The sequence below is a fragment of the Cynocephalus volans genome, chromosome 15, assembly GCF_027409185.1.
Source record: "Cynocephalus volans isolate mCynVol1 chromosome 15, mCynVol1.pri, whole genome shotgun sequence".
Classification (NCBI taxonomy): Eukaryota; Metazoa; Chordata; class Mammalia; order Dermoptera; family Cynocephalidae; genus Cynocephalus; species Cynocephalus volans.
The window spans coordinates 93,142,467-93,164,291 of NC_084474.1; the positions used below are offsets into that span (position 1 = coordinate 93,142,467).

The 21,825-nt window shown below is 40.8% G+C and overlaps 1 protein-coding gene across 17 annotated transcripts in view; it reads right to left on the minus strand.

The window, feature by feature from the left end:
- PTK2 (protein tyrosine kinase 2) overlaps window positions 1-21,825 on the minus strand; it is a 299,259-nt gene that overhangs the window by 98,113 nt on the left and 179,321 nt on the right. For 16 of the 17 annotated variants that reach the window (XM_063079415.1, XM_063079414.1, XM_063079413.1 and 13 more), the window contains 2 exons: window positions 18,476-18,506; window positions 14,962-15,014 (listed from right to left, as the gene is read on the minus strand). In XM_063079415.1, coding sequence (XP_062935485.1) covers window positions 14,962-15,014; window positions 18,476-18,506 — 84 coding nt within the window. The remainder of the gene's footprint in view (window positions 1-14,961; window positions 15,015-18,475; window positions 18,507-21,825) is intronic. The other variant, XM_063079405.1, reaches the window with a different exon arrangement.

Below are 21,825 nucleotides of genomic sequence, written 5' to 3' on the forward strand. Positions count from 1 at the left end.
TGTGAGACGAGGGTGGGCAGAGCTCATGGATACAGATGCTGGCAAGTGGGTTAAGGTAGCTGCAGGTACTTGTGGAAGTTCTCTTCTGACTGTAAATTTTCTCAGTGAAATAGGAAGCAAGTCGTCAGTGAAAGTGGTGGAAAGGGTGCTGGAGGTTTAAGAAGGGAAGGTCAGAAGTGGTTCTGGGACAGTGGGAGAGCAAAGGGACAGAAAGAGGTGCATGGTCAGGAGTTGAAAGTGAGACCAAAGCGACAGCGTTGTGCTTTCTGCCACTAAGCTTCAGCTATGCTACAGCAGATGAGGACAGACAGAGCAGGACTTAGCCAGGCAGTGTTTCTGCCAAGCAAGTAAAAAAAAAAAAACAAGAGCTGGGCAGTGGAGATAGTGTATACCAGCGAGAGATGTAACCACAGATCAGGGGCTTTAGGCTTACTGAGACACAGTGAGGACAAGAGAGGTATGATGTCAGGACAGTGGACTGGTACAGGACCAACGGACTGGGGATCCTGACGGGGTCAAAGAGTTGTTGGAGTTGGAAAAAGCTAGAAAAGTAGGAGGTGGTAGTCAGAGAGGGTTTTCCTAAAATTGAAATTATAGCAGGGTTACAGTCACAGACAGTGTGTAGGCACCACGGGAAAGAGTGGTTGTGAGAAGGGGAGTACAAGACCACTGGAAGCATGAAGAAGTCAGGGGTTGGAAGAAGCGTCTACAGTGAACACTGACATCCTCCAGAACTAGGATGGGGGGGAATGCTGCAGAGCTGACAGTGAGCTGGGTGTGCAGAACTCTGAGGAACACAGGAGAAACTCATTCTGATACCTCAGATTCAAAGCTGAGTTTCTGAATAGTCTGGAAAGAACAATGAGAACAAGAGATACCTCACCCCTTGCCCTCCCACTGCAATGGCTCTCGGGGAAAAAAAAAGCCATCACCAATAGAGTCACAGAGGCACTAAGGGGCACCAAGGCCCTCAGGGGAGGGGCCAGTTTGGGTTAGAAGGTTCAGAGAAGAGGCTGTGGATACAGACGAGTCCCTGAAGTCACAGGTGAAAGGTTTTAGAAGCTGGGGAAGAGCAGGAGATGAAGACGGGACAGAGGATATGCAGAACGGCACGGGAGATTGGGGCTTCTGGAGGAACAGGTATAAATAGGAATAAAGGGCACAATGAGGTTAGTCCAAGTAGATCACTATTTTCCTTTTCACTTTTAGATACACAAGTAAAGCAATATTTCCCTTTGACCACACATTTCAATTCTATTCATTCCTCAGGCCTTAGGGTTTGGTGTTGACAGTGCTGAATGTTACCTGAGCTCTGTGCTCTGGGAAAACAGTCTTCCCAGTCAATCATCTAACTAGGCTGGTCATGTGCAAACCCTCTGCCCCGATAATGTTAAAAATCCACAAATTCATAATGATGTTTACAAAAGAAAATCTCAGAGAACAACAATAACATCTGGCTAGTGAGGTAATATCATTATTTTAAAAACTGGTAAATAAAGGAAAAGAAAAAGGCCATTTTCCTGTCTTTCCAGTAGGAACCATTTCCTAGGATAACTGAACAGTGATGCGGGAAAGCTGTCTTTAGAAGTATTCCAGCTAAATACAGAAAGAAGAAATGACAGAATTTGCATGCTGCTATTTTATGGACCCTGATGAAATCTAGGCAGGAATGTCAATAGCTGCTAAAAACACTGGGTGAAGTGCTTTCAGGAACTTTATGATGGATGCATTAGAAACTGACAGGACCAAAACTCACTGATCAGTCTTAATGTCACAGAGACAACCTGATGTTATGTACATCACCTATCAAGTATTCTTGTGGGAGGGGAACCTATCTAGCCCAAATTGAATCGAACTTCTCTAGTCCTAATGATTACCAGGTTAGAGGAAATAAAGGGGCAGAGATAACAGGTTAAACAGAACAATATCACAGAGGTGTCATCAGCCAAGTCCAGAATGTGGGAGTTAACAAGATAATTGACACAACTTCTTCAACAGATAAATTGCAATTAACAGTGAACAAACAGGAAGGCCTGGCTGACAGGTGTGGGAGACTTAGCAAGTGAACTCTACAAACACTACTTGTTGGATTCTTGTATGTACAGAAGCACGTGTGAAAACAGAGCAATAGGAGATCTGAACATTGACTGGATATTTGATACTGTCTTAAAAAAGTCTTACCTTTTAGAAATATTTATATGTGAAATATGCATTTGATTTAAAATAATTAATGGGGATTATGTGTCTGTGTAAGTATGTGGAAGTAGGCATCAAGTAAGATTGGCCGTAAATTTTTAGCCACCGAATCTGTGTGATGCATATGTGGAAAATCATTATATGATTCTATTCTCTTTCTTCTGTATATATGTTCAAAATTTTCCATGACAAAAAGTTAAAAAAAAACCCCAAAATTCCAAAGGACACCACATAGTAGGGACTTAATATCAAAATTTGCTCACTTCTGTGGTTTCTTCCTTGTAGAAGCATCACAGATATTTTGTCTTGACTCATGGAGTCTGACTTTAATCCACAATTATTTTGCAGTCACCACATGCTACAAATTATGGTAAAAAGGCCTTGAGGTCAAATTCCAGAGTATTTTAAAGTTTCAAGCATTCCTTTTTTTTTTTTTTTAAAAAGATGACCAGTAAGGGGATATTAACCCTTGACTTGGTGTTGTCAGCACCATGCTCTCTGAAGTGAGCAGACCAGCCATCCCTATATAGGGATCCAAACCCCTGTCCTTGGTGTTATCAGCACCACACTCTCCCAAGTGAGCCACGGGCCAGCCCCTTCAAGCAATTCTTTTTTTTTCTTTTTTAAGATGACCAGTAAGGGGATCGTAACATTTGACTTGGTGTTGTCAGCACCACACTCTCCCAAGTGAGCTAACCGGCCATTCCTACATAGGGATCCAAACCCGTGGCCTTGGTGTTATCAGCACCACACTCTCCCGACTGAGCCACGGGCCAGCCCCCAAGCATTCCTTTAAAAATTTTCTCTGCAAAGAAAAGAATAACTGGGCCTTTTGATACTCGCAATATTTGTTTTATATTTAGATAGGTGATACTTGGGTTTCTTGCATTTTAGTAATAAGTTTAAAAAAAGATGATTAAAGTTTATTAATTATTGTGTTAACACTCTTAGAAAGGATTAAGAGGGTTCATGAGCCAAGTATACCCAAACACTGCAACTGTGATGTACACACTTTTTACAGAAACAAAGGTACACTTTTGTTCAAAATACTTTTGAGAAGCATTTCATTTCCCTTATGACACGGAAGCTGTCGGGATGAAGATGGGAATACACTCTATTCTGGAAACAAAATTCACAGGACTGAGGTAACAGATTCACATGGGCTGGAATTTGTAAAAACAAAAATCCCCTTTAAATTTGTGTTGTGCTCATTATTGCTCAGCTTTTCACTTGGCCTTTTCTTATTTGAAAGTGCCTCAGGCTACCCCCTGTCAGAATGGCCTGCAGGATTCTAAGTGCACCGCCTGCAGCTGAGAGGTTAAGTTTAATTCAAACAGGAGTTATAGTAAGAAGCCATTTTTGGCTCTGGGTCCTTTTCAGGATACTACTTGACAACATATGCTGTTGACACTTCATTACTTACATGACTTCAGAATATTCTTCTTACCTCCTTTAGAAGCCATGGAGGGGAGGGACATGATTAAGCAGCACCTTCAAATGTCAACAGAGGCAAAAGGAGCTCAAATGAGGTGATGGTGGGGGAGTGGGGGCTATGAGAAAGAAGGCAGCACAGCAGGGCTATTTTGGTTATTCACTTTCTGATTCAGGCACAGGACAATTAGCCAGTCTGTCCACATGAAGTCAAAGTCAACTGTCAGCCTCTCAATGGCTTAGAGCCTCTCCTAACACCAGATTGGTGAAAAAGCACTATTCAAGACTATTGAAATTAGAAGAATTTCCAGTAAGCCAGGTATTAGGAATGTGACAACAACATTCAGTAACTACCACTTTGTGGACACAAAAATTATCAGTAGCATTTACTTGATTAAGTTATTTCATAAAGCATGTAATTTACAAAAATGAAACTTTGTACATACTAGATGACAATACTTTAAAATTAGGTCAAAAATTTTTTTCCTTTAACTTCCTAAAAGTAGTGTTTATTTTATTTTATTTATTTATTTTTATTTTTTTTATTTTTTATTTTTTCTTAATTTTATTTTGTCGATATACAATGTGGTACAATGTGGTTGATTATTGTGGCCCATTACTGAAACCTCCCTCCCTCCCTCCTCCCTCTGCCCCCTCCCTCCCAACAATGTCCTTTCTGTTTGCTTGTCGTATCAACTTCAAGGAATTATAGTTGTTATGTCTCCCCCCGCCCCGGTTTTTTTTGTGTGTGTGTGTGTGTGTGTGTGTGTGTGTGAATTTATTTATTTATTATTAGCTCCCACCAATAAGTGAGAACATGTGGTATTTCTCTTTCTGTGCCTGACTTGTTTCACTTAATATAATTCTCTCAAGGTCCATCCATGTTGTTGCAAATGGCAGAATTTCATTCATTTTTATAGCTGAGTAGTATTCCACTGTGTAGATATACCACATTTTCCGTATCCACTCATCCGATGATGGACATTTGGGCTGGTTCCAACTCTTGGCTACTGTAAAGAGTGCTGCGATGAACACTGGGGAACAGGTATACCTTTGACTTGATGATTTCCATTCCTCTGGGTATATTCCCAGCAGTGGGATAGCTGGGTCATATGGCAGATCTATCTGCAATTGTTTGAGGAACCTCCATACCATTTTCCATACAGGCTGCACCATTTTGCAGTCCCACCAACAATGTATGAGAGTTCCTTTTTCTCTACAACCTCGCCAGCATTTATTGTTCAGAGTCCTTTGGATTTTAGCCATCCTAACTGGGGTGCGATGGTATCTCACTGTAGTTTTGATTTGCATTTCCCGGATGCTGAGTGATGTTGAGCATTTATTCATATGTCTGTTGGCCATTTGTATATCTTCCTTAGAGAAATGCCTACTTAGCTCTTTTGCCCATTTTTTAATTGGGTTGCTTGTTTTTTTATTGTAAAGTTGTTTGAGTTCCTTGTATATTCTGGATATTAATCCTATGTCAGATGTATATTTTGCAAATATTTTCTCCCACTCTGTTGTTTGTCTTTTAACTCTGTTAATTGTTTCTTTTGCTGTGCAGAAGCTCTTTAGTTTGATATAATCCCATTTGTTTATTTTTCCTTTGGTTGCCTGTGCTTTTGGGGTCGTATTCATGAAGTCTCTGTCCAGTCCTATTTCCTGAAGTGTCTCACCTATGTTTTCTTTAAGAAGTTTTATTGTTTCAGGGTGTATATTTAATTCTTTAATCCATTTTGAGTTGACTTTAGTGTATGGTGAAAGGTGCGGGTCTAGTTTCATTCTCCTGCATATTGATATCCAGTTCTCCCAGCACCATTTGCTAAAGAGGCAGTCTCTTCCCCAGTGTATAGGCTTGGTGCCTTTGTCAAAGATCAGATGGCTGTAGGTGTGTGGGTTGATTTCTGGATTCTCTATTCTATTCCATTGATCAGTGTGTCTGTTTTTATGCCAGTACCATATACTGTTTTCGTTATTATAGCTTTGTAGTATAGTTTAAAGTCAGGTAGTGTTATGCCTCCAGCTTTATTTTTTTTGCTCAGCATTGCTTTGGCTATGCGTGGTCTTTTGTTATTCCATATAAATGTCTGGATAGTTCTTTCCATTTCTGAGAAAAATGTCACTGGAATTTTGATGGGGATTGCATTAAATTTGTATATCACTTCGGGTAGTATGGATATTTTCACTATGTTGATTCTTACAATCCAAGAGCATGGGATATCTTTCCATCTTCTTGTATCCTCTCTAACTTCTCTCAGCAGTGGTTTGTAGTTCTCATTATAGAGATTTTTCACATCCTTGGTTAACTCAATTCCTAAGTATTTTATTTTTTTGGTGCCTATTGTAAATGGGCAGGCTTTCTTGATTTCTCTTTCTGCATGTTCACTATTGGAGAATAGAAATCTACTGATTTTTGTGTGTTGATTTTGTATCCTGCTACTGTGCTGAAATCATTTATCACCTCCAAGAGTTTTTTTGTAGAGGCTTTAGGCTGTTCAATATATAGGATCATGTCATCTGCAACCAGGGACAGTTTGACTGCATCTTTTCCAATCTGGATGCCCTTTATTTCCTTCTCTTCTCTGATTGCTCTGGCTAGTACTTCCAACACTATGTTGATTAGGATTGGTGAGAGTGGGCATCTTTGTCTAGTTCCTGTTCTTAAAGGAAAAGCTTTCAGCTTTTCCCCATTCAGGATGATATTGGCGGTGGGTTTATCATATATGGCTTTAATTATGTTGAGATACTTTCCGTCTATACCTAACGTATAGAGGGTCTTTGTCATGAATGAGTGTTGAATTTTATCAAATGCTTTTTCAGCATCTATAGAGATGATCATATGGTCCTTGTGTTTGATTTTATTAATATGGTGTATCACATTTATTGATTTGCATATGTTGAACCAACCTTGCATCCCTGGGATGAATCCCACTTGATTGTGGTGAATAATTTTACGTATGTGTTGCTGTATTCTGTTTGCTAGTATTTTAGTGAGGATTTTTGCATCTATATTCATCAAGGATATCAGCCTGTAGTTTTCTTTTTTGGTTATTTCTTTACCTGGTTTTGGTATCAGGATGATGTTTGCTTCATAGAAAGAGTTCGGGAGACTTGCGTCTGTTTCAATCTTTTGGAATAGTTTGTAAAGAATTGGTGTCAATTCCTCTTTGAATGTTTGGTAAAATTCTGCTGTGAATCCATCTGGTCCTGGGCTTTTCTTTCTTGGGAGCTTTCTGATAACAGCTTCAATCTCCTTTATTGTTACTGGTCTGTTCAGATTTTCTACATCTTCATGGCTCAGTTTTGGGAGCTTGTGTGTGTCCAGAAATTTATCCATTTCCTCCAGATTTTCAAACTTGTTGGAGTATAGTTGTTTATAGTAGTCTTGAATGATTCCTTGTATTTCAGATGTGTCAGTTGTAATATCGTCTTTTTCATTTCTAATTTTTGTTATTTGAATCTTCTCTCTTCTTTTTTTTGCTAGCCATGCTAATGGTTTGTCAATTTTACTTATCTTTTCCAAAAACCAACTTTTTGATTCATTGATCTTTTGTATTGTTTTGTGGGTTTCAATTTCATTCAGTTCTGCTCTGATCTTAATGATTTCTTTCCGTCTGCTAACTTTAGGTTTGGATTGTTCTTGTTTTTCTAGATCTTTAAGGTGAAGTGTTAGGTTGTTCACTTGCCATCTTTGCATTCTTCTGAGGTGAGCATTTAATGCAATAAATTTCCTCCTTAATACTGCTTTTGCAGTATCCCACAGGTTTTGGTATGATGTATCATTATTTTCATTTGTTTCAATAAATTTTTTGATTTCCTGCTTGATTTCTTCTTGGACCCATATGTCATTAAGTAGAATGCTGTTTAATTTCCATGTGTTTGTATAGTTTCCAGAATTTTGTTTGTTATTGATTTCTAGTTTTAATCCAATATGGCCTGAGAAAATACATGGGATAATTCCAATTTTTCTTAATTTGTTGAGACTTGATTTATGACCTAATATGTGATCTATCCTGGAGAATGATCCATGTGCTGACGAGAAGAATGAATATTCTGAGGTTGTTGGATGGAATGTTCTGTAGATATCTGCCAAGTCCAATTGGTCTCGAGTATTGTTTAGATCTTGTGTTTCTCTACTGATTCTTTGCCTAGATGATCTGTCCAATATTGACAGTGGGGTGTTCAGGTCCCCTGCTATTATGGTATTAGTGTCTATTTCCTTCTTTCGGTCTAATAGAGTTTGTTTTATAAATCTGGCTGCTCCAACATTGGGTGCGTACATATTTATGATTGTTATGTCTTCTTGATGGATCAGTCCTTTTATCATTATGTAGTGTGCCTCATTGTCTCTTTTTATGGTTTTTAGTTTCAAGTCTACTTTGTCAGATATAAGAATAGCTACTCCAGCTCGTTTTTCTTTTCTGTTTGCATGGTAAATCTTTTTCCATCCTTTCACTCTTAGTCTATGTGCGTCCTTATGGGTGAGGTGGGTCTCTTGAAGGCAGCATATAGTTGGGTCCTCCTTTTTAATCCAGTCAGCCAGTCTGTGTCTTTTGATTGGGGAATTTAAGCCTTTTATATTAAGAGTTGTTATTGAATAGTGTTGATTTATTCCTATCAATTTGCTGATTGTTGTTTGGTTGTCTTAGTTGTCTTTTGTTCCTTGCTTTCTGATTTACTGTTTGTTTTCTGTGTTTGTTGGTTCCTTAGGTTGTAGATAGCCTTTTTGTTTGTTTTCTCTTCATGAATGCCATTTTTATTATACTAGTGGGTTTAGATTTTTCTTGGGTTTTTATGGCAGTGGTAGTTATTTTTCAGGAACCAAACCCAGTACTCCCTTGAGAATTTCTTGTAAGGGTGGTCGTGTGGTGGTGAACTCCGGCAGTTTTTGTTTGTCTGAGAAATATACTATTTGCCCTTCATTTCGGAAGGATAGCCTTGCAGGGCAGAGTATTCTTGGCTGACAATCTCTGTCTTTTAGTATTTTGAATATATCATCCCATTCCTTTCTGGCTTTTAGGGTTTGTGATGAAAAGTCTGATGTTAGCCTCATTGGGGCTCCCTTATAGGTGATTTGACGCTTCTCTTTTGCAGCTTTTAAGATTCTCTCTTTGTCTTTGAGTTTTGCCAATTTGACTATAACATGTCTTGGAGAAGACCTTTTTGGGTTGAATACGTTTGGAGATCGTTGAGCTTCCTGGATCTGAAGATCTGTGATTTTTCCTATACCTGGGAAGTTTTCTGCCACTATTTTGTTGAATATGTTTTCAATGCAATCTCCTTTTTCCTCCCCTTCTAGAATACCCATGACTCGGATATTTGAGCGCTTAAGGTTGTCTGATATCTCTCTCAGATTTTCTTTAATGCCTTTGATTCTTTTTTCTTTTTTTTGTCTGCTTGTGTTATTTCAAACAGCCCATCTTGAAGTTCAGAGGTTCTCTCTTCAACTTCCACAAGCCTGTTGGTTAAGCTCTCCGCTGTGTTTTTTATTTCGCTGAATAACTTCTCCAGTTCGGCAAGTTCTGCTACATTTTTTTTCAGGGCATTGATTTCCTTGTACATTTCCTCTTACAGGTCCTGTATACTTATCCTCATTTCATCATGATGTCTGGCTGAGTTTTCTTGTATCTCATTCAGTTTCCTTAGAATTATCACTCGAAATTCCTTGTCAGTCGTTTCAAGGGCTTCTTGTTCTATAGGATCTAGTGCTTGAGATTTATTATCTTTTGGTGGTGTACTTTCTTGATTTTTCGTATTTCTGGTATCTTTTCTTTGAAGTTTATTCATTGTGGCAGGGGGTTTCACAGTCCACAGGTTTGACACTATTGACTGACTAAGATGTTGCTGTGGTTGCCAATTTGGTATCACTATCTCAGTGACTCCCTATTCCGTGCGCTCTGGTCCGGACTGCTGGGATGCGCCGAGGCACCGCAGAGCGTGTGGTCTCTGCAGAGCTTCCCCTTCCCCTGCAGGACGTCTCCCTGCTCTGTGCGCGCTAGGCCGGGCTTGGGATGGAGCCGGGTGGCGGTGGTGAAGCCTAACTGCTACTGGATTGAGCGGCAGCAGCGTGGACCCTGTGGAGTTCCCGCCTCCCTTGCCGGACGTCTCCCCACTCTGTGTGCGCTGGGCTGGGCTGGGAATGGAGCTGTGTGGTGGCAGTGAAGCCTACCTGCTGGATCATGCAGTGGCGCCCCGCAGGGCGTGTGGTCTCCGTGGAGCTTCTGCCTCTCCCACTGGACATCTCCCTGTCTCGGCCATGGGTTGATTTGCTTCCAGCTCCAGGGATGGGCGGGTGGGGGCGGGGGGTCAAAAGCCGTGGTCACCGCTGGAGCCCGGGGTGACACACGCCGGCTCAGGCCTCCATGTTTCCTCGTCTACGGCTGCGGCTGCGACTCGGGCTGCGGTGCACCGGCGGGTTGCGTGTGCAGGTTGGGGGAAGATTCCCAGTTCTCGGCAGGGTAAAGACACCCTTCGAAGCCATTCCTTTGTGCCGATTCTGCTACAGCTGCATCTGGCGCAGGCCTCAGGCTGCTTCTACTCGTGGGGGAAACGCGGCAGGCAGCTCTCCTCTTCCGCCATCTTTCCTCTTCCGCCATCTTGACCTGATCTCTAAAAGTAGTGTTTAAATCAAGCTTTCAGGGCTGGCCAGTTAGCTCAGTTGGTTAGAGCATGGTGTTAAAACACCAAGGTCAAGGGTTCAGATCTCTGTACTGGCTAGCCACCAAAAAAAAAAAATCAAAGCTTCAGCAGTAGACAGAGACTACTTTGGAAACCAGCATTATCAAAACTGAAACTAGAGCATAACACCAGGCACAAGAAACTCAAACTTGAACACAGGGCAAGCTTTTGAATTTTAACAGAACTACGTCCCCTTTCCTAACATCTCCTAGGAGTCTAGAACAATTCACACTGATGAGCTCACAGCAAGTCATTTTGAGAGCGCCGGTGACTTTCAATGTCACTGATAGCTCTGAATATTTCGGTCTTTCTGTTTTCTGTTCCTGCTACCTGAAATGCATTCCTCTAAGTCTCAGCATACCTCCATACCTTGCTAAGGCATTCGTCAATTTATTTAAGAACAATTACTAAATGCTTATATTGCAGATAATACGCAGATAAACAGCGTGTCTTTGCATGTGATAGGTTCACCGTCTAGAGGACAAGATGGTTTCTAAAATAATTACATTCGTTTAAAGACTATTCACAATAGAGAGATATACCATGCTCTACAGAACTCTGAAGAAGTCCAGCTCTTCTTAAAGTAGTCAGGGAAGGCTTCTAGGAGGTGGTGACGTGTTAACCCAGTCTTGAAGATCAGGTAAGAACTCTTTGATTGTAAATGGAAATGGGAGAATCAGGCAAATCCCACTTTCTCCATGAAGACTTTCTCAGTCTTCCCAAATGTTTCATCTGTACTTGGGGTAAACGCCCTTAAATTCTTATTAAAGGCAACAGAGCCTAGAGGGTAATAATGACCTGAGTTCTAATCCTAGCTCCATCATTTTCAAGTTGTGTGACACTGAACAAGTTTGTTTACCTTTCTGAATCTGTTTCCTCATATTGGTGAAATGGGGGATGTGGGTGGGGGTAATAAATACCTTGCAAGGTTGTTGTAGGGATTAAACAAGATAATATCTATCATTTATAAAGGGATTTACAATCCTATACATACGTGAATGCATGTACGGGTTTAATGCTGCACATAACACAGTGAATACTTACCACAAATATTAGCTGTGTGGTCCCTGCCCATCCCATCTCCTATCCCTCTATTCCTGCTTGCTCTCTGCTACCCTGGCCTTCTTGCTAGTGCCTGATCTTGCCAAACTCCTGCTCCGGGGTCTGGTGCTTGCTGTCTCCTTAGTGTATCTGCCTGATACCTGCTCACACTGCCTCACGTCACCTCCCCAGAGAGACTTCTTGACCAGAATATTAAATAGCTGTCCCATCACTCTCCATTACCTGCTTTGTTTTATTTTATCATTTTTTTTGGGGGGGGGCAGCTGGCTGGTACAGGGATCGAACCCTGGACCTTGGTGTTATCAGCACCACACTCTAACCAACTGAGCTAACTGGCCAGCCTCGATTAACTGCTTTATTTTAATTCACTGTCTACAGTCTGACCTCTGAACAAGAATGTAAATTCCATAGGGAGGGGCTTGGCTTTGTTTACTATTATAACCCAGCAACTGAACAGGTCTTGGCACACAGCAGGTACTCAATAAATATTTGCTGAATGGATTAATGTAAAATGGGAAATGTAAAACTGGAATAACAATCTTGTAGCATTTGATAAGGGTTAAATGAGGCAGAGATGACAGAAAAGCAAATAATTGTGTTTAGCATACAGTTAGACTGCAGCCTCACCCCACTAGTCTGTAGACAGCACATGCTGGCTGTGGGGAAGCAGATGCAGAATTCCATGCAGATCCAGGCACAGTTGGGCCTTGACCTTGGTGTGTCAGCACTACACCCCATGTGGGGTGCTGTGTTTCCAGCTTGCCAGTAGAGAAATAACCTCAGGATTTAGTAATAGTACTGGTTTTCCAGGTATTGGCTTACGATATATATCAATTTTTAGGCAAAGTATAATGCACAGGCTCCTGGCTGAGCAGGCTGCTCACTTGGTGTGTCTTATGGTCTTTGTGGAAGACAGAAATATACCACACTTGTTAGTCTGATGCCACCTAAGTGAGCGAGCAGTGGGTGGGGTGACTAAGTGTCACATCATTAAATATCTACTGGACACTGATCATTCTGCTTTGGCTAGATTTGTAAATCACCAAAGTGATAGTCATATATCAAATTTTATTAACTGTGAAGAATGGAAAGACTGTTATGCAATGATGGAACAGAACTACAGAAATATGAAGGTGGGAGGTGGGGAGCATAATCACCAACTGCATTTGGCTGAAAAACAATGTGGTTGAGGGAAGAGAGAGGAATGGAAAGGTGGGCTGTGGGCATAACAGGAGGCCTTGGAGGGCTGAGCTAAGGTGCCTAAACTTCATCTGATGGACAGTAAATCATTACTGAGAAGTTCTGACCAGAGTATTGCCTATTTAAGTCAATGTGGTAGCTATCAAAGAATTAACATAAAGAAGGGACTAACGCATAAACTCGTAGTTAAGGGATAACTAGGAAGAAATAGTGAAGGCAGAATCACAAGATGGGAGTTGAAGCCAGACACCCAAGTCTGAACAATGACTCTACCTTTTACCAGCTGTGTAATATTAGGCAAATTACTTAACTTCTCTGGGCATTAATCTCCTTATCTGCACGATAAGAGAACGTATCTCACAGGTTTGTCATAAGGACTAAATGAGTTAATCCATGTAAAAGAACACCGAAAATAGACCAGAGCCTGGAACACAGTATTTATTAAAGTGCTCATTAAATCTCAGCTAATTTTATTCTTCTTCTTAATGGGCTTCTGAAATAGGATGAAAACAGTCAGAACATAAAGGAGGGGTTGACTGGGAGAGGTAAAATCCAGAGGTTTGATGATGATTCTAAGGCTTAAAACCTGAAGAATGGAGGATACTGATGAAAAGAGATCAGTAAAACAGAAGGAACAAGATCTGAAGGTTCTGTTAGAACCTATTTTATTTCATTACTTTATTCCTGAAGACAGATGCCAGGAATAGTGCTCATTAACCTAGCAAGACACTACAGCTCTCTCTCCAGCCTGGGGTGGCAAGCACCGCCAGGGAGGTTATCAGTTCCTGGGGCACATCCCAAAAGCTGCTTTTCAGGGTGGCAAGAAGACGGACCAGAGTGGTTATGAATTATTCAAAGCCCAGCTCGACTCTCACCTATTCTGTTGAACATTGTGCAAAATATCCTTTGATGCCCAGCAGCTGCTCCCTCCTCTGTACTCCTACAGCTGCGGTATGTGGTGGCCTTTCTCTCTGCAACAGACTACAAACTCCACGAGGGCCTGGTGAATCTGCTGGTTCTCCATACGCATCATGGACTGAACATGCGCAAATGCTGACTGCTGCTTAGCACCCCAGCGTCACTTCTGGAAATCTGGGGATAATCCCTAAAACCTTGGATTTGGCTTGCAAGGATGATGAACTGCTTATATGAGAACATGCTGGCAACTCTGAAGCTGTCCAGTAAGACATGCTCTAGCACTCAGAACTTCTCTCCACTCTGTTATGAAGTGATCAATGACTTCTTAAGCCATCATACTATGAGTATCATACACCATTCATCACTATTGAGTATCTTAGCCAAGCATATAAATACAAGCACAAACATCTCTCGAGAAAGGGCTTATCAATGTTTCTGCACAGTGAAAAAACAAGCAATTACATTTTTACACTGGAATACTAAAAAAGAAAGTAGTCATCAACTAGGCAAAACTCTAAAACTGACTTGAAATAAATTAAACGAATGGGAACTGAGTCCCTTCTATGTCAGATACTAAAGTTATCAGGAAGCTAATATTTTAGAATGTAATATGTGTGCACACATATATCTAACAACAGATTATATATGTGTGAGTACACGGATATATGAGGGTACTTCAAAAGTTCATTCAAAAATTACACAAATCTTTCCAAGAACTTTCTGAAGTACCCTCATGTATGTGTATGCTTATGTGTGTGTGTGTGTGTGTGTGTGTGTGTGTGTGTGTATGTGTGCATATATATGTATACACAGCAGATGTGTTTTAATTTATTAAACTTGGTCCCATAGAAGATGCTTTTTCCTCCACTCCCTCTTCTATTTTCCACAGTTTTAAATGGGGCAAAAAAGCACATACACTTTGAAAACATACCAAGGAAAGGATAACATACTCATCACACCAGCAAATAGTTAAGATAATGCTTATGCCAGTATCTTAACTATATATTTTTAAAAAGCAATACTCACACACCATTTTATGTTAAATGTAAAAGGTATAAACTATTTAAAAATGTTCCACATTTCCTTAACTTCAAAAAACAATAAATATACAAAGTTTATTCTGTTAAATTTTGCTGAATTGCAAATATAAATTATAACAGCAACTTCAAAAGTAAAAATTTTCATTCTAGATACAATTAACATGACATTAAAACTGAAAAGTAAGCTGGAATTCTGTATAACCTAGCTAGTAATCTGGTATTTCACATATATGTCTTATCTAAAATAAGACACCTATCTATGAGCCATATTTGAAACTATTTAGTGATGGTAAAGTCATGCAAATTTGGGGAGCCAGAATGTTTTACTTTTATAAGCCATTCTACAATAAAGCACTCCTACTAAAAATGAAGAGTACCTATGATTTTCTTACCCCTTGGAGCTTGCTCTGCAAGGGTTTCTACTTGGAGCCCTTACCTGACACGGAGACTGCGTGTGTCCGCGTGCCTTGCTTTTCGCTGTTGGCCAACCTGCAACAGACAGGAGTAGAGCTGTGAGTGCTGTGCTTCCACAGGACCAATCCACCAAGTCCAAGCACACAGGGAGCTGCCTTGGATTAGGAGGATGATGCCATTTCCCAGGGAAACAAAATTTTTGACAAGAGATTTTTTTAAAAAATTGGAATCTACTATCTGAGGCACTTAAAATAGCCAGACTGCTTTACTGCTTTAAAGATCAGAAGTTAAAATAGACAACTGAAAGAACACTGAACTGTTCTGACAAAGTTACTCAAGACAGTGACTTAAAATAATGCAATACCATTTAATTTAGTGCACATGGGTTAAAAAATGTTTTTAATTTAAACACTAGATTATAAGGGATTGCCCAAAAGTAGTGAGAAAAAAAACACGCTTGGAATTGAGTTTTGCTCTCTAAAATATAATTTGAAATACTGTAGTATGACTGATATTTCTTAAGTTTACAGCATGTAAAAAAAATCAGGAAGTACATTAATATATATTATTCATAGACTGAAAAAAGGTAATCTTATTTATCATCTTTTACAGATTCACTCACTGAAGAGAAAAGGTAATCTTAATGCATTTGTTTACTTGCTTCATGAAATGGCTCAAGAACATTAGTGTTTTACATATTTACCCATATAAGACAAAATTCTGGCCAAATGTTTCGGTGACATTTAAAAAATGCAAGCATAGTTTAGTTTAAAATTTCTGGAAAGCACAAAACACAGAGAAAAAAGGAACCCCATAATATTTAGGTGTCAATGTTACCTTGGTCGTTTTATAAAAGAAAACCTTTTCTGGATACATAAGCATTTACTATAGAAATAGTGAACAGAAATTTTCCCTAATATATAAAACTTATACTAGGAAACATGGGAACTTAAAAAAGTATCATTTTTGAAAACTAGAAATACTCAATATGAAACTGTACCTCTATAATTAATAGTTATAGCATAAAGACATAGATTGAGTTCCTTTTACTAAATTCCTCAAATATTTGAGATCTTATATCTTTATTATAAAAATTTAACCAAAATTGTTTTCTAATAAAGCATCAGTTTCTCTTCCATCATAGACACGATTTATCATAACTACCTTTGGACTATATTTATTGGGAGTCACAGGGTACACATTTAGATCACATTATTTGCTTCCTAGTTCTGTTGCCAAAACACTGGGGTTTTCCCTTGACCACACCACATTTATGTATGCTGTTGCCAATCAACCTTCTCTTAATAGCTTGGTTTTTAGCACTTGTCTGATCAATAGCAATAATAGTGTGCTACTGCTCTATGATTTGTGGAAATTCCACTCTTCGAAAGTTTATTTATTCACTTCTTCTAGTGTCTGTTACCACTTCTAATCTACTACTTTCTCTATTCACTTTTATATCTATGTTTATGATTCCTGTATGTTTTAATCTCAAAATCATTCCTTAACTTTCCACAACCGAAGACACTCTACATAAGCATCAGTTCCTAGCCGGATGTGGACATCAACTGCTGACTTTGTGAAGCATACAAGCTAGGAGACGCCACTCTCACCCAGCCTCCCTCATCCACACAGCCACGTGCACTGACTACATGCAGATGCTGCCCGGTGTCAGGTCCACGACACCACATGACCCTGGCTGTCCAGGGGAGGGGTGAACAATAAAAAGGCCGTTTTTAGAAGTGTGATAAGTACTAAGTAGAAGGTGTTATAGGAAACTGCAACAGGGATGCCCTCCTAGCATGAGGCATCATGGAATGTTTCCAGAGGAAGTGAGGTAGGATGAGACCTGAAAGAGAAGCAGGGCTTAGGCAAAGAAAAGGGGGTCGGGGGAAGAATGGGTCACACAGGAGATGAATAAAAGCCTGCAGGGAGAAGAAAGGACGTTTGCTCTAGTAACTAAAAAGAGTACAACGCAGCTGAGAACAGAGCATGGAGAGTGGCAAAACCCTTGAGGCATTAGCAAGGGAACAATCTTGCTGGCTAGGTTAGGCAACCTAGGTTAGGAACACTGGAATTCATCACAAGAGCAAGTCAGGTAAGAGTTTTTAGTAGGCAAATCTCCTCAAGCTGTAGAGAATGGACAGGATGATGGGCAAAACTGGACAGAGAAAGATTTGGTAGGACGTATACAGGAAAGAGTTAACAGCAGGCCCGAGAGTGACCTGCCTAAGTGGTTGGCCCTTGGCTGGTGTCTGGGAACTTCAATTTTAGGAGAGTTCCCACCATCCCCTAACTGATTGATAATGGTAGTTCACTGCACTTAAATGTTTGTATAAACAATATGGCTTATGCTGAACTCTTGCATTCTTTCTGGGACTCTGCAACTGTGGTACATGCCAGGCAGAGAACATGCATGTGAGCAGCTCCCAATAAAAACCCGGGGCACCAAGTCTGTGTGAGCTTGCTTGGTAGGCAACATTTCGTATGTGTTGTCACAAGTCACTGCTGGGGAATTAAGTGTGTCTTGTGTGACTCCCCTGGGTGGGGTCCCTTGGAAGCGTGCTCCCAGTTCCCTCTGGACTTGGTGCCATGTGCCTTGCCCTTTGCTGATTCTGCTTTGTATCCTGTTGAGGTGATAAAGCGGAGCTGAGTGTGCGATTATATGCTGAGTCCTGTGAGTCCTCCTAGGGAATCACTGAACCCGGGGGACCCCCTGACACATGAGTCTACTGGAGTAACCAAGAGAGAGGATGACAATAGCTAAAAACAGGGGAGAGACAGTGGGAAGGTGGTGAAGTGGATGAATCTGACATATTTAGGAAGTGGAATTGGAGGAACTGGCTATGGAGAAAGGGAGAGGGACAGAACAGGACCAGGCCCAGGTTTTACCCTCTTGATCCCCATGGCCTTTCAGGTTCTCTATTCTTCTTCAGGCATCCTGGAGTTCTGTGCAAATATCTCTGCAAGCACTTACCACACAGCTATAATTGTTAATTTACCTGTATATCTTAAAGTCTAGATTTTAACTTTCACATCTTGTTGCATACTAGCTGAGAATACAGAGGTAACTGCATAAGTTCTTTTGGCATTACTACTTGAGTCCTTTAATTTTATAGATAAACACATTGACTATGAAATTTGTCACATAAACAGGTAAAAAAATTAACATAAATTACTTCTTTACTTTTTTTACTTGCAAAATAGCCAGAATGGTACCTAGTTTCAGGTTCTCTGATATGTCAGCAATAACAAATAAAGTAAATATTTAACAATAGGCCCTTTACATTGCTATCATTATGACTATTTACCTTCCCTATTGAACTTAAAGGGAAAACTAATTGAAAAGTTTTTGATTAAACCTAAATATCTAACATGATTTACAACTTTTGCCTTCTTTCTAGAAATACTTATTTTCTGGTTCCCTAATCATATAATAGAATCTTAATTTTTCAGGAAAACAGATGAAAAAGTATAGTGATTTCCTTAAAGTTTCTTACAAAACTAAATAAGAACATACACAAAGCAGCACTTACTTTGGTATTGATGGCAAAGCCCGCTCACCTTCTGGGGGAAAAAAAAAAGAGACATGAGATTCCTTTTACTCCTTTTGAAAAGATTATGCATAGAAATCAGGAAAGATGAATCCTATTCTGGTATTTTAGCAATATCCCTTCAAAGGATTTATGACCAATGTCAACATTACTTGCCAAAGGACCAAAAATTGACATTTTGATAAACCAGCTCACTAGAAACGATACCAAAACCTGTGCAGGAAGCACAGAGAAACACGAGGAAAACGCACAGGTTTGTACAGCTGCCAGAGGAATTGATGTGCTAGTGAAGCCAAGGTCCCAGGAAGGCCCAGGCCCCAGAGTGGTGCCTTTAGGAGCCTGCACACAAGGGCTGTTGCACAGTGCACCAGGCCGCCATCTTCTGACGGTGTCTGGGGGTGGCCCCTGCTGTACTGAGGACAGCTCATCACTTGGCACAGTGACTCTCTCAGGCTGGGCCAATCACCGTGAAGCTCAGAACTCTGTTTAATGGGAGACACCTTCTCACCCCAGCCCTCCTTCCATCAACAGGAAGCATGGAGCCCTTCCTGGTTTAACCTTTTTAATCTGGATTAACCTAACAGGCCCCTAACTGATCCTCTTTTCTACTCTATCTCTTGAGTAAACTATACCAGAATAATCTTCCCAAGTTACAAATTCAAGTCATTTCCCTGCTTAACATTTTAGTGTCTCTCAACAGTCTTTAGGATGAAATTAAAACACCTCAGCTTAACTACACGGTACTGCTTCATTTCTATGGACACACAACACTGCCCTGGCTCCGGTCTTTGGCAAGTCAGTGCGGAGGGAGTGGGGGAGGATGAGTGGGTGCCCATCTACCACTTGCTGCTCTGCCCCACTCCTAGCAGCTCCTTGGTAACACCCCTACTGCAGTCACACTTGCTCTCCACAGCTCCTCTCCTTGCATTTGCCCTCAAATTCATTACAATCGGACCCCCACATCCCCCATACCAATGAAACTATCATTGTCAAGCTCTCCAATGACCCCCACCTGGCTAAATCCAATAGTTCACTCACAGTTGGCATTGAACTCAGCTAATCACTCTGTCCTCCCGGAAACATCCCTCCCTGGGCCTCAAGGCTTTATACTATACTTTCTTGGTCTTTCTTTGCCTTCACAGGACACCTCTTCTTAATTTTCTTTGTTAGTTCCCGCTTGTCTCCCATGCCTGATAAACATTAGAGAACTCAGTGCTCACACCTCGTAACTCTTCACCTCACTCTTTGCCTTCACAGGACACCTCTTCTTAATTTTCTTTGTTAGTTCCCGCTTGTGTCCCACGCCTGATAAACATTAGAGAACTCAGTGCTCACACCTCGTAACTCTTCACCTCACTCACTTCCTCAGTAACCTCGTTCAGCCTTACAGCTCCAAATACCATGCACACTTGATAGCCTCCAAACACCTGTCTCTAGCCTGGACCTCTCCTTTGACCTGGATTTCTGTGCCCACCTCACACCTCCCTCTGAATGTCTTTAAGGCTTGCTGGTGCTCAGAACTGAGTCCTGTCTACTTCCATTGTTAAGGTGGAACCGGGAGTCCTCGTAAGGCCCCTCTGTTCCCGAGTCCGCCTCCAGCGCAGCAAATGCAGGGCTTTACCTTCATACTGTACCCAAAGCTCTCTCACTTGTCATCACCTTTACCAGCACCCCCTGGGCCAACATCGCTTGTCTCCATTCTGAAAACAGCCTCCTGATTGGTCCCTCTGCTTTATCTGTACCCAGGCCGACCCACCAGGGTCTATTCTCAGCATAGCAGCCAGAGTGCTTACTCTAGAACATAAACTAGATCACCTTAGTCCTCTCTTCAAACCCTCCAATGGTTTCCCAGATCACTCAGAGTAAAAGCCATAGCCCTTACAACGCCTTTACAGCCTGACCAACCATCTGCCCCTCCAGGCTGTCTAGTCAACAGGATCCCTTCTGTTCCTGGCATGCTCCCCACCAGCCACGCCAGGCCATAACAAGGCTCAGCCAGATAACCTTGTAGGTTCTTTTTTCCACCCCTTCAAATGAAACTCTCAAGCAGACCTTCCCTGACCACCTTATCTAAAATTGTATCCCTTATTGTTTTATTTTTCTCAGTAGAGCTGATCATCATCTGATACACTACTTGCTTGAGTAATATATTCATTTATTTATTCTGTTTATTACATGTCTGTCCACACCTACGTGAAATTTCCATGCATGCAGGGTCTTGACTGTTTTGTTCACTGCTATACTCCCTATCCTAGAATTGTGCCTGGAAAATGGTAGGTGTTCAACAATCACATGTTGAATGCACGAGGCATCTGGCCTGGCCAACTTGACAGGCCACCTGACCAGTCTCACTTTCTACTGTTCACTGATCCTATACTATTCCACTCTCTGAACACGCCGTACATGCCTTGAAAGGTGTTCTTCCTTCTGGCGGGAACATTATTTCTCGATCTTTAAAAGCTCAATTCAAGCACTATCTTCCGTAGGGAACCCTTCCTGGAATGCCCCAGTTTGCTTTGGCTGGTCCTCTTCTGTGTTTCTGCTACATCAACAGAGCACTTGCCACATATCATACTTCTGTGCAGACACTTAACCTACCCAACATTAAAGTAAGACTTAACTTGCCCAAAGATACCTTAACACCTAGCAGAGCACTTACCACTCAGGTGGCGCTCAGAGCACTGGTTGGTAAATGAAGAAATAAATTAGCCTGGGACTCCAAGCGAATTACTTTCTGAAAAACTCTTTACTCACCTATGAAATAGATAAAACTACCTAACTTGCAGGGATAGGTGTGAGGCTTAAACAACACAGCATATATACAAACCACTGCACAATACCCAATGTATCATAGAACTCAATCCAAATTTCATCACTTGTTCACCCTCTGGACATCCCAATTTCAAGCAAAATAACCACGTCACACCATGAAGACCACATTTAGAATAACTGAACAGTAGTACCACCACCACCACGTTACTCACACCCAACACTTCTCAGTTAATAATATGGCCTACTGAATGACACATTAGTGTGATGTCTGTTTGTACTCTTTGTTGAAATTTCTACTTCCTCTGAGAGAAAAAAAAATCAATTATTAAATTTTTGGTTAATATAGACTTCCTAAGTAGCTGGGCATGGGTAGAAAGGAGGCTGTAAATAAGGAGATAAACAACTGAAGGTTTTAAGAGAGTCAATTTTAATAAAGTAAGAAAGTAACAGAATATTGAGAAAAATGGCATAGACATCATCAGAAGCAGCATGACAAGAAAAATAAGTAGTCACTAACTAAAATGCCCAATTTGGGGAGTTAATTTTTAACGTTCCTTTAA